Here is a 13348-nt window from a genome sequence, read left to right on the forward strand (position 1 = left end):
CCTTTACTCAGTACTTTGTTGAAGCACCTTTGGCAGTGATTACAGCCTCAAGTCTTCTTGGGTATGATGCTACAAGCTTGGCACACCTGTATTTGGGGAGTTTCTCCCATTCTTCTCTGCAGATCCTCTCAAGCTCTGTCAGGTTGCATGGGGAGCGTAGCTGCACAGCTATTTTCAGGTCTTGCCAGAGATGTTCGATCGGGTTCAAGTCTGGGATCTGGCTGGGCCACTCAGGGACATTCAGAGACTTGTCCCGAAGCCACTCCTGCATTGTCTTGGCTGTGTGCTTAGGGTTGTTGTCCTGTTGGAAGGTGAATGTTCGCCCCAGTCTGAGGTCCTGAGCGCTTTGGAGCAGGTTTTCATCAAAGATCTCTCAGTACTTTGCTCTGTTCATCTTTTCCTCGATCCTGCCTAGTCTCCCAGTCCCTGCCGTTGAGAAACATCCCCACAGCATAATGCTACCTCCACCATGCTTCACCGTAGGGATGGTGCCAGATTTCCTCCAGACGTGATGCTTGGCATTCAGGCCAAAGAGTTCAATCTTGGTTTCATCAGACCAGAGAATCTTGTTTCTCATGGTCTGAGAGTCATTTAGGTGCCTTTTGGCAAACTCCAAGCGGGCTGTCATGTGCCTTTAACTGAGGAGTGGTTTCCGTCTGGCCACTCTACCATAAAGGCCTGATTGGTGGATTGCTGCAGAGATGGTTGTCCTTCTGGAAGGTTCTCCAATCTCCACAGAGGAACTCTGAAGCTCTGTCAGAGTCACCTGCCTGACCAAGGCCCTTCTCCCCCGATTGCTCAGTTTGGCCGGGCGGTCAACTCTAGGAAGAGTCTTGGTGGTTCCAAATTTCTTCCATTTAAGAATGATGGAGGCTACTGTGTTCTTGGGGACCTTCAATGCTGCAGAATTCTTTTGATACCCTTCCCCAGATCTGTGCCTCAACACAATCCTGTCTCGGAGCTCTACGGACAATTCCTTCGACCTCATGGCTTGTTTTTTGCTCTGACATGCACTGTCAACTGTGGGACCTTATATAGACAGGTGTGTGCCTTTCCAAATCATGTCCAATCAATTGAATTTACCACCAGGTGGACTCCAATCAAGTTGTAGAAATATCTTAAGGATGATCAATGGAAACAGGATGCACCTGAGCTCAATTTCGAGTCTCATAGCAAAGGGTCTGAATACTTGTATTTCTGTTTTTAGGTTATCATAAATTTGCAAAAAAATCTAAAAACCTGTTTTCACTTTGTCATTATGGGGTATTGTGTGTTTATTGATGAGAAAGAAAATGCATTTAATCATTTTAGAATAAGGCTGTAATGTAACAAAATGTGGACATAGTCAATAGTCTCAATACTTTCCGAATGCACTGTAACCAGGTAGGTACACTGATTGCATTAACCAGATTGTAGTCTAGGTTAGGGACATATTGTGACCTTGTTTTTCAACTGTTACTGCAGTAGGCTAGGCCAGTGTTTCCCAACCCTGTTCCTCCAGTACTCCCAACAGTACACATTTTTACTGTAACCCTGGACAAGCACACCTGATTCAGCTTGTCAACTAATCATCAAGCCCTCAATGAGTTGAATGATGTGTGTTTTTTCAAGGGCTACAACGCTGGGCTAGGCCACAGAGTGCAATAAAGTATACGCTATTTGTTCGTGCTCCCACTCAATTGTCCCCAGTTACGCTCACAGATAATCCAACACCCCCCACTGAAAACCTAAAAACTTGTCACGTGTGTTTGTATATGAAAGCAAAAAGGAGAGAAGGAGAGACTGTTTGAGGCCACGGTGTTGTGTGTGATTGAGAATTTTGAGAGGCTAAAACGAAATAGCACAAAAGGTTGAGCCTCCCTCCTCTCCAACTGTGGTTCTTTAATTACTGTGAATTATGTGGTTTCTGGGTGAGTGAGAAAGCACTTAGAGAGAAATCTGAATGAAAAGTAGTTATTAAATGCTACCATGTTTATTTGATGTCTGTTTGCCTTCCAGGCTCATAGTCTCAGTCAGAAACTCAACATGTCCCATTGGTTCATCACACCAACAGAGGGATGAATGTACTGTAACGTGGTACATCAACTTCCAAAAGAGGCCTTGGTCTCAATGGGACTCCCTGCTTAAATAAATAGAAAATAAATAATAAATATAATGACCATGACACCTCACACACAAAATACACTTAATATAACCCTGTAGCACTGCGAGCCCATGTTGGAGGCTATATCAATATCCACTGAAGAATAACCTTTCCTATTTCAGTTGTCCAAGGTATCTGTATGTCTTTACTGTTTGTTGTCTGACTGTAAGTCGCTTTGGATAAAAGCGTCTGCTAAATGGCTTATTATTATCTTGAGTAAAGTCAAGCTGAACAGCCATAAGCGTTTCTCGAAGTTGACAATAACCCGACTAAGACCGCCATCTAGTGGAAAGAGTCTAGAACAACAGCCAACTGCTGAGTTGAATTCTGCGCTTACATTTACATTTTAGTAATTTAGCAGACGCTCTTATCCAGAGGGACTTACAGAAGTGAGTGCATACATTTTCATACTGGTCCCCCGTGAGAATCGAACCCACAACCCTGGCGTTTGAAGCGCCATGCTCACAGGACATGATTCATACATCATGGATTTAGTCCCAAAAAAACAGGCCTCAGATATATTTTAACTATCTGGAACTGTATTCATTAAGGGTCTCAGAATTGATCCTAGATTAGCACTTTGATGCTTGATACGGCCACAGATCGATTCACTTGTATGGATTGGTTGACCGTTTAGATATAGAACTGATATGGTCTGTGGTTGACAGTCTTACCTGAGGGACACAGTGAGATGGGATGACTGTGATTCATTCCATACAGGTGAGACATTTGTCTAGGCAGGTACTCCTCTGTCAGATATTTAATTATAACTATAATAATCATAATAATATATGTTATTTACTAGACACTTTTATCCAAAGAGACTTACAGTCATGTGTGCATAACTTATCTTCTACCTTATCTTCTACCTTATCGTCTACCTTATCGTCTACCTTATCTTCTACCTTATCTTCTACCTTATCTTCTAACAGAAATATCACTCACACAACAGAGGACGAAACAGAAAAAAAATCTGATAAAACTGCAGTTCCTCACAATTAAATGACAGCTCTTAATAGAGATTGTTTAAAAAGAAAGACCAGCTCTATAGGACATTAAAACGAATCGTTTTGAGCCGATAGGAACTCCAGGCCTTTGAAGGCCTTAGAAAAGTCCCTAGTTGTGGATCTCATCAAGGAGTGTTTCAATGTGGCTTTGTATGAATAAATACAAATTAAATACATTATTTTCTGCCTTATCTTCTACAATATCTTTATACATGATCTTTATTCATCAGGAGTCATGACAAGCACATCACTGAAAGAAGAGTAGGCTGGTGAGGGGATGTCGGCTCATAGTAATGGCTAGAATGGAATAAATGGTATGGTATCAAACACATGGAAATAATTTGTTTGACGTTTGACACAGTTCCATAAACTCCGTTCCAGGCGTTCCGGGCATTACTATGAGCCCCTGCCATCAGCCTCCACCAGCGACCTCTAGGCCTATACAAAAGAGGGCTACATACAAAAGTGGCATTTATCAGGCAGACCTATAATAGTGGGCCTAAACAAAAAGCAAATGAAATCCCAGGGGATTTCCAATCTTATAAAAAAACGAAACCATGGGTAGTGCGCACTTCTCAGTCTGAGCAGGCTGACAGTAGTCATATGCCACGTTCAAAACAACTGGGAACTCCGGGTTGGGTTTCCGAGTAGGTTGACTGTTCAAATCGATTTTGTCCAGTTGGAGCAATTTTATATTTTTTTCGATTTCCCAGTTGTTTTGAACCCTCGGAAGTCGGAGATTTCAGAGTTCCGAGCTCCCAGTTGTTTTGAACGCTGCATTAACTTATACTCATGCGTTGTAAAATCTGGAATACGTCAGCAACGCCTTGGCAGAGGAACGTGCCCAGTGTGTGACCACACTACACTCAGTGCAGGAAACCACATGGTTGTGTATGAGAGTTGTGGGTGGGACTGAAAAGACATCAGAGTTTTTACTGACACGAGATGAACCGCATTTCTTATGTCATTCAAAAAGTTGGATGGGGACATTGCTCCTTTGTGTGCACTGATCTGAATAAAAGTACAATTGATCAGGTCATGCACTTACCGCTTAGTGGAGTAGGTTATGACAATTTTTTATGGATTACAAAAATAATATTACCTGCCGTGACAGTGTCACTGTCTCTTCCGGAAATCTCTATATGTCCGCGGCAATGTTCTCGGCGGGAGTTCTGGGCAATTTAATCGCCTTGGTCCTTTTGGAGATGCGGCGCCGGCGGCAAAGTCCATCCCTGTTCCAGGTGCTGGTGACCGCGATGGTGTTTACGGACCTACTGGGTACTTTCTCCGTCAGTCCTCTCGTACTAGCCTCTTATACACAAAACAGGACCTTGGTGGGTATGAGTAAAAACGGAGCAGTATGCGCCTATTTTGGGTTCAGCATGACTTTTCTAAGCCTCGCCACTTTGGCCATTCTGTGCGCCATGGCTTTGGAGCGCTACCTCTCCTTTGGACATCCGTACTTTTACGAGCGCCACTTGAGAAAGCGCTGCGGATACATCACCATTACACTCATCTACCTGATCTGCATCTTTTTCTGCCTAGCACCTTTCGTGGGTTTTGGAGATTACGTTCAATATTGTCCGGGGACTTGGTGCTTCTTTGACATGATCCAAACCGAGACCAAACAAAAAGTATACGTCGGTGTGTATGCGTCATTGACTCTCATCATGATTTCGACCACGGTGGTTTGTAACTTATCTGTCGTCTCCCACTTAATTATGATGTATAGGAGGTGTAAAGCGCGCCGCGGTGGTTTTACGCGACGGATACGGTTCTACCAAAGATCCCTCTCCATGACGGAGGAAGTGGAGCATCTTCTGCTTTTGGTGTTCATAACGGTGGCTTTTGTTATCTGTTCGTTTCCTTTAGTGGTAAGAGCATTCGTTTTGATGTGGCTGTTCTAAGTGTTGAAAATATTGATCCACAGTCTAATGTGCAGTGTGTGTGTGTGTCCTCCCTCCCTTCACTCAACCCAAACATCTCTTCATCTCTTCTTCAGATATGCTACAGTTCAAAATGGCCTGTAATAGATCATAATGACACTGTCTTACTTGATATCCATATTTTGTTGATGTTGAAATTCTGAATAACTGACTGTGATGCTTTCTCTCTTTGTGTCCCCCCTATAGCTCCATGTGTTGGTCAACCTCACGGGCGTGTCAAAGCCGAGGTATGGCAATGATCTTGCTGCTCTCCGCCTGCTGTCCTTCAACTCCATCATCGACCCCTGGCTCTTCATCATCCTCAGCCCCTCGGTGCTGCGCTTCCTCTGGAGGAAGCTGACACTGTGTAAGCCCTCTGAGGCCCCCACATTCCACCAGGAAAAGCCTCTCCCCGTTGGGCTAAAACTCTCTCCTCCAAGCCCACCCATGGAGCTCCAAAACAACGAAGTACAGAGACATTGTGTCATGCATATGGACCAGGGGGCCAATGGCCCACTCTAGAAGCAATATGGTAATGGGACCATCAGGAGCCTAAGTGGACACAGGAAGTGATTTGTCAGACTAGACATCCACTGGTTGAAGGGACCCGCTTACACAGTGTGTACTTGCAAATAAACATTTAGTGAAGTGCAGCATTTTCACTTACTGACCTCCCATGACAGGAGGTTGGAATAGATTGAGGAAGAGATCAGAGGTGTGGACGGATGCAGTGCTGACATGTGATACCCACACAATATGGATTTGGAACAGGACTTAGCATTTTGAGAATTCATTATGTGTCTATTTATTTTATTGCTTCATTATATTTATATACAAGCTTTATGATCAGCACTTCATAGGACTGAAATTCTAATTTGCCCGAACTCCTTCTGGACAAATGGGTCCAGTATTTACTGTATTTATGAAGGTCAATAAACATGATCTAATCTTAAGCCGTCTTGTGATTGGAGAACCAAATATAATGTCCATGTATTATATTTAATGTTTACATTCAATGTTTCAGTATCAGAACCCAAACCCAGCTGTCGTCGGGGCCCGTATTCATATGGTGTCTGACAGCAAAGGAGTGCTGATCCAGGATCAGTTTAGCATTTTAGATCATAATGAATAAGATTACATGGACAAGGTGAACCTCATCCTAGATCAGCATTTCTACTCTGAGAGGCTTTGTGAATATGGGCCCATGTGAGATGACAGCCATAAGCCTGCATTCATGTGAGTGTGTGCGGTAGATCACTGGGGGACACTGCTCTTAATATACTCTTGTAATGCACATACTGAAGCATGCATACTAGACATGCTTGTTGAGGACAGATGGCCAGGTCACCTACATGGGACTCGAAAGCCGACAGACCAACTGTTAAGGCTGGACGCTATACAGCCCCAATCCTGAGAAGTTAGACACAGCTGTGGCATTCTTAACATTTATTGGAATTTTTAATCTGTCCTTTTACACTAAGCCATTCCTCAACAGTTACTCAATCGTTGATTTAGTTGTAATGTGTGATGATGAGATGGGTTTCAGCTTGAAGTACTTACTCATACCAGTAACTTTCAGTTCCAAACAAAGGCGTTGGCTTGTCTTATTCATAATGTACACTGCACAGACAGGTTTTGACTTGGTTATGTCATCCTAACTACGGCTGTGACATACGGCCACTCAAGTGTTCCTGTAATTCTCCTTCATTTCCTGACACGGCTTTTCTTTAAAAAAAAAAGATTAATGTTATTTTCTTCAAAGGTGTGCCTACTCTTCCATTGTTCTATTGATTTTCAGTCATTCCGAAAGCCCTGCATCTATATTCATCCTTCACGAGGGAAAAGACCAGCAGGGCTTCCAGTGGCAGTGATCTGGTTGAATGACTGTGTAAGACTGAAATAGCCATGTTGTCTATTAAACCAGAGTGTTATTGCCCTTAAGGCAGGAAGTCAGAGGGAGACGGTGTCTGCGTCCCAGAAGGCATACTATTCCCTTTAGAGTGCATTACATTTGACCAGGGCCCATAATGGAATATGTAGTAAATAGGGTGTCATTTGGCACGCACACACCGTATTCAGATTAGTTTGATTAGATTCACTCCACTGCTTCTGTATTTAATTTATGCTCCGTTCCCATCATTGATGGTAAGTCCCATGTCCTTAAGATCTCCGCTCGCATAAGAAATGTGTTTTCTGCTGGACTTTCAGTCCCTTATGAATCTAGGAGGGAAACACTTACCTTTGATTGTTTGACTATTGCATTGAGCTGACATTTTGGCACATCTTTACTAGGTTAGTAAATGGTACAGCTGCTCTTTGTAAAAGTGGATATTGTTAAACTGTTCTTATGTGTGTGCCACTGTGTGTGGGTTTACTGTTTACATTTATTGGTCTGAATTTCAGTAGCCCGTTGAAGTGAGGGAGAGATCGAGCTAATATACTGTGGTTTAGCTCCAAAGCTCCATACGTATTGTACTGAATCTCTCCAAATGGTCCTTTTTTGATCTACAGAATGAAGAAAATAAGTCAATAATGTCTCCAAGTGCAACAGTATATTATGCTATATACTAACAGTACACTTCCAGGGAGGATGCATGGTCATCTCACAACCAGATGGTTTGGTTGGACTGATCCAACATAGATAAACATAGAATTGGACACAGATCCCACTTACACTAACAAACACAGACCGCATGTACAAACATATTTTCTAAATGTAAACGAGGACATAGGATTTCGAAACACAAACAGGAACTCAGAACTTTATTTTCAAAGGGATCTGAGATTTCATTGCAGTGAAGCTGACATTTTATTTTATTTTTTATGTTCATATCAGTTAGATTGGACAGCTCACAGAATGTCGCACATCTTATGAGGATAACAAGGAACAGACAAGTAAGAACAAACAAAAATAGCCCAGGACATTCCTGTACATGCAAAATACAACACACTACATGATATTTTAATAATAATAATATGTAATTTAGCAGACGCTTTTATCCAAAGTCACTTACAGTCATGCGTGCATACATTTTTACATATGGGTGGTCCCGGGGATCAAACCCACTACCCTGGCGTTCCAAGTGCCATGCTCTACCAATTGAGCTACAGAGGACCACAGTGTAAGTCAGTTCACAGTTTAGGGCCCTTATTCACAAAGAGTAGCAGTGGTAAAATTAAAATTCTATGGACAGCTCTGTGACTGAGAGACTGGGACACTATAAATACGGGTCCTGAGATTTAAAGATTTGACCTAGGTCTAATATACCGTAGGAGTGTATTTTTACGTTGATCAAGTACCATGTCCATGACCCCACAGGAAATTTCCCACAGGAAAGTTTTTTTAATGCTTCCGAGTTGAGAATATTGGCAGCGTCAAGGGACCAAATATCTGTAGAGAATTAACAACACATGTTTGATTTGCAGAGGGGTTGTTGAGTTGAAGCTTCTGTGGCGCTTGCTTCTCTGTCTGTCCTCATTCAAATTGAATTCTTTAAAAAATTCAACCCTTATTTTACCAGGTAAGTAGACTGAGAACACATTCTCATTTACAGCAACAACCTGGAGAATAGTTACAGGGGAGAGGAGGGGGGATGAATGAGCCAATTGGAAGCTGGGGATGATTAGGTGGCCATGATGGTCAGATTGGGAATTTAGCCAGAACACTGCGGTTGACACCCCTACTCTTACGATAAGTGCCATGGGATCTTTAGTGACCACCCATTTAACATCCCATCCGAAAGACAACACAGGGCAATGTCCCTAATCACTGCCATGGGATATTTATTTTGACAAGAGGAAAGAGTGCCTCCAACTGGCCCTCCAGCACCACTTCCAGCAGCATCTGGTCTCCTTTCCAGGACCAACCCTGCTTAGCTTCAGAGGCAAGCCAGCAGTGGGATGCAGGGTGGGATGCTGCTGGCTAAAATGGAATGAGGGGGTGCCGCCAGATGGATGCTGCTCATTCTCCTCATTTGGAGACCAGCTGACTATGGGGTACCATTATGGGGTACCATTACTTACAGGGGCATCATGCACCCCAAAAATCTGAGGGGGCACAAAGTAAGTGAGGATGGCTGGGGGGTGATCCGGAGGGGGGCTAAGTTGGAGAATTTTGCCTTTTTCAAACAACTGAAACAGCTTTTTCCCGCAATCTAGAGCCATAATCATTATGCTTAATCCTATGTCAAAAATATGCATATTTTTTCTGCATATCTAAGCATACCACTTTGGCTGTCTGTATCCTCCTGACTGGTGGTTCTTTATTAAAGAAACAAAATATTATTCTCTGCATCTCTGCTAAAGTCTGGGTAAAAGATTGAAATGAATGTGAGTCTTATTCAGTACATTTAGTTATTGCTAGCTTTTCTAAAGTCTACCAACCTTGCCAGCAGACATGCGAGTTAAGATAGTTAGACAAGCTAGCTACTCTTGGTAGCTACTCTTGGTAGCTAGATATGATGTTAGGAGATTGGCTAGCTAGCTACTCTTGGTAGCTAGATATGAGGTTAGGAGATTGGCTAGCTAGCTACTCTTGGTAGCTAGATATGAGGTTAGGAGATCGGGAACCTATCTGGGCTAGCTAAAGCCAACTTCATAAAATTGCTACGTGGCTAGTATTATTATTACAGAGAAAATAATATAATTTTTTTCAAATTATTTTTTAACAGGACAAATCTGAGGGGGCATGTGCCCCTGTGCCCCCTATGGGCATGACACCTCTGATTACTCAGTATAATCTGTAGCTTTTTAGACAAAGACATTCCAATGAAGTGCTGGGGCGGCAGGTAGCTTAGTGGGTAAGAGCGTTGTGCCAGTAACCGAAAGGTTGCTGGTTCTAATCCTCCTGTAAGTCGCTCTGGATAAGAGCGTCTGGTAAATGTAAATGTAAAGTGCTGCTTGCTGCGTTTTCCATTGAAACCTCCCCTGCAGAGCACTAATGCAGCGTGGCAGCCCAGAGGTTGTTTGTGTAACTAGGGAGGAATGCCAGAGCTTGTGCTCTGCAAAACCACAGAATCTCATCACAGTAAAAGGTCCCATTTATCAGTAGGCCTATACCACATCCTAGAGTTTTTATATCTAATCTACAGCATAAAGTATCAATTATATCAGACACCACAGAGCTCTCTGTACCCTATACATCTCTGGATTGCATTCCTACATTGAAAAGGGAAAAACAAGCATGGAAAAAACACTTTTTAATAACTGTTTGTCTATACTTCCAATGTGTTTATCTTGTGAAATGTCTTGGGGGCAAATCAGCTCCTTGTGTAACCTTGTGGTCAATGCAGTGTGACCAGAAGTAGTGTGACACTCTGGCTCCGGGACTTTTATATTTGAGCCAGGGTGTATTTGTTTTGTTGGGGTTTGGTTTGGTTATGTTGGAATTTGGGTGTATTTCTATGTTTGCAGTTCTGTGGGGTTTATTTCTAGGTTTGGTCGATGACTCCCAATCGGAGGTAACGAGTGTCAGCTGTCGGCTCGTTATCTCTGATTGGGAGCCATATTTATTCTGATTGTTTTCCTGTGGGAATTGTGGGTTTTTGTTCCAGGTTCAGTCATAGTCACTGTAGGACTTCACTATCGTCATTTGTTTGTTGTTTTCGTGGTTGCTTTTATTTTGAATAAAGTCATCATGTTCACTCCACGCGCTGCGTATTGGTCCGTTTCCTCAGACGATCGTGACAAGTAGCCCTCATGCTTGCAATACCATACCATACTGTGCTAGAGAGTACTCCCCTGGGACACTGGACAACTACACCACATACTGTAGAATCATTATCACTAAATCATGTCTGTGGTTTTGAGATTAAAATGGAATTGATGACCGTAAAATCACTAAAGTTCATATTTAGTTTAGAGTGATCACAATGTTTAGCATATTTAGAGTTTCACTAGACTTGATGCTGAACGTTATGGATGAGAGAGGTTACTGAAGGTCCAGGTACAAGGACCGAGGACACACTGATAATTCACTGTTGCATTATATTGATGACATTCTGTGGACACTGATTGATAATCTAATAATTTTACAACTTCTGTTTGAAAATCTGTTTAGTTTACAACAACTTTTTGATAATTTGGTTAGTTTACAACTATTGCTTGATAATCTGGTTAATTTATGACTACTGTTTGGTAATCTGGTTAATTTACGTCTACTGTTTGATAATCTGGTAGGTTTACGACTACTGCTTGATGATCTGATTAGTTTACGACTACTGTTTGATAATCTGGTTAGTTTACAATTTCAGTTTGATAATCTGATTAGTTTACGACTACTGTTTGATAATCTGGTTAGTTTACAATTTCAGTTTGATAATCTGATTAGTTTACGACTACTGTTTGATTATCTGATTAGTTTACGACTACTGTTTGATTATCTGGTTAGTTTACGACTACTGTTTGATACACTATATCATTTGACTACTGTGATTGCTTTAATACTGTTTTATAACTCTGTAATAGTACAACACACACACACACACACACACACACACACACACACACACACACACACACACACACACACACACACACACACACACACACACACACACACACACAACAGCTGATGTTTATAACTATATAGCTGGTGACGAAATTCATTGCCTTAAATGTTGGGTTTTCTACAAGCATATTGTTAACAGAACAGTTGTGCTATCTGATTAGGATATAAGGGCCTGCTCAGAGAAGGCAATTTTAACATGTTCGCTGCTTCTGTGCTGGATGGTCTCCGTGTTGATAGCCTTTACTTATGACTGCTCTCCTTTTTGTTCAACTGGAAACTCCTATTACAATGGCAATTGTTTTACATTACATTTTATTTAATAGCATAGAAAATGTTCCACCAATCAAACATTGTGTTTTGTCCCTGCAATGTCCCCTATGGTCTCTCTAACACAGCTTCTACAACTCACTCTCATACCATACTCCAGAACCTTCCTGACATCAACCCCCAACAACCCTCAACCTCAGGTAGGTAGGTAGGTAGGTAGGCAGGTAGGCAGGCAGGTAGGCAGGTAGGCAGGCAGGCAGGTACCCTCCACTAAGTTGAATAAACATCCTACACAGCTCTACTGTCCCACTGACATCACGCTGTGACGTTCCTTATACCCTTCAACAAATATACAGTCATTTCTGTGAATACAGGAAATGCAGATGGGCCTCCAGTCGCAATGTGTCTTATCAGGGTGAGAGCACCCAGTGTCTTCTATTCTCAGGCTAGTTAGTGACAGGAAGAAGACATAGTGCATTATGATAGCAAGGCCTGAGGGGTCTTGCATAAGGCGTCCTTCTGAAACAATCCATTAAGTTAAGTGTTTACATGTTAGAATGATTCAAACAGGCCTGCTTTTGGCTCTCTACCCTATTACACACATGGACTAAAAAAGAGATGCTATAGAAGTTAAATAAAGTGATGGTGAAAAAAACGAAAAGGCTGAAAGTGTGGACAACAGATACATTTTATGACCGTCTTTTGTCTTTGTTGACCTTTTCCTGTGTTTGTGGGCGGAAGTGATGGTGGTAGGGGTGTGTAAAATACACACAGCTGTTCTATAGCTTTGCTTCCTCACTTTAGCCACCTCCACTGCCTACTATGCTCACAAAGAACACATGAGAAGTGATTCAACCAAACTGATAGTCTAAACCACCAACTCACAATCAATCTGCACCCCCTCCCATTCTCTTCTCAGGAAGTTCAGGGATTCATCATGCTATGAAAAACCTTAGCTTCTCATAACAAAATGACGTGCTCTGTAAAATATTATTAGATGATATCCAGACTAGAAGAGTGTCATAAAATATTATTATTATTCATCTGTGACTCATCATGGGAAAGTCACCCAAGCCAAACTTTACCAGATTCATACTGAGTTAGAATAATGTGTTTTTGTGATTTGAAAGCAGGGGAAAATATTTTATTTCCTAACTAAACTTATTTTGGGTTCGAGCGGCATCCTTTAGAGCAGTGGTTCGCAACCTTTTTCACTTGCTGTACCACCAACTGAATTTTGCTCTGCCCGGAGTACCCCTGAAGTACCCCCTCATGTGCATTTGACCAGTACGCCTATCATCTCATGAGTCTTCTCCAGTACCCCCTGTGGATAGGCCAAGTACCCTTAGCGGTCCTAGTACCCCTGGTTGGGAAACACTGCTTTGGAGCATCCATTGGTCCTGGTCATAATGAGAAGAATGAGGGGACACTGCCCCATGTGGCAAAGATGACAAATTGCACGATGTCACAGAAAAAAAAATACATCCTCTCTGACGTT

General features: G+C 42.2%; 1 protein-coding gene across 5 annotated transcripts; it reads left to right on the plus strand.

Annotated features, from left to right (window-relative positions):
- Window positions 1-4043: 4043 nt before the first annotated feature.
- LOC311106631 (prostaglandin E2 receptor EP2 subtype-like) lies at window positions 4044-6028 on the plus strand. Of its 5 annotated transcripts, none has more exons than XM_084149022.1 (3): window positions 4044-4428; window positions 4883-5024; window positions 5283-6028. In XM_084149022.1, the coding sequence occupies exons 2-3, from the start codon at window positions 4947-4949 to the stop codon at window positions 5595-5597; spliced, it is 393 nt and encodes a 130-aa protein (XP_084005148.1). In that variant the 5' UTR covers window positions 4044-4428; window positions 4883-4946; the 3' UTR covers window positions 5598-6028. The 5 variants fall into 5 exon arrangements, 4 of the variants coding, with proteins under 4 accessions (XP_084005148.1, XP_084005147.1, XP_084005146.1 ...); XM_084149021.1 differs by having other exon boundaries at window positions 4073-4484; XM_084149020.1 differs by having other exon boundaries at window positions 4092-4794.
- Window positions 6029-13348: the final 7320 nt, after the last annotated feature.

This window comes from Coregonus lavaretus (genome assembly GCF_964263955.1).
Source record: "Coregonus lavaretus genome assembly, chromosome: 31".
NCBI lineage: Eukaryota > Metazoa > Chordata > Actinopteri > Salmoniformes > Salmonidae > Coregonus > Coregonus lavaretus.

What these genes read in the sequence shown, in the direction of transcription:
- LOC311106631 (XM_084149019.1), top strand. Translation starts at nt 4,230, where the DNA reads ATGGATTACAAAAATAATATTACCTGCCGTGACAGTGTCACTGTCTCT. An exon ending in TCTGTTCGTTTCCTTTAGTG is followed by an intron (nt 5,025 to 5,282) that starts GTAAGAGCATTC and finishes TCCCCCCTATAG; the next exon opens with CTCCATGTGTTGGTCAACCT.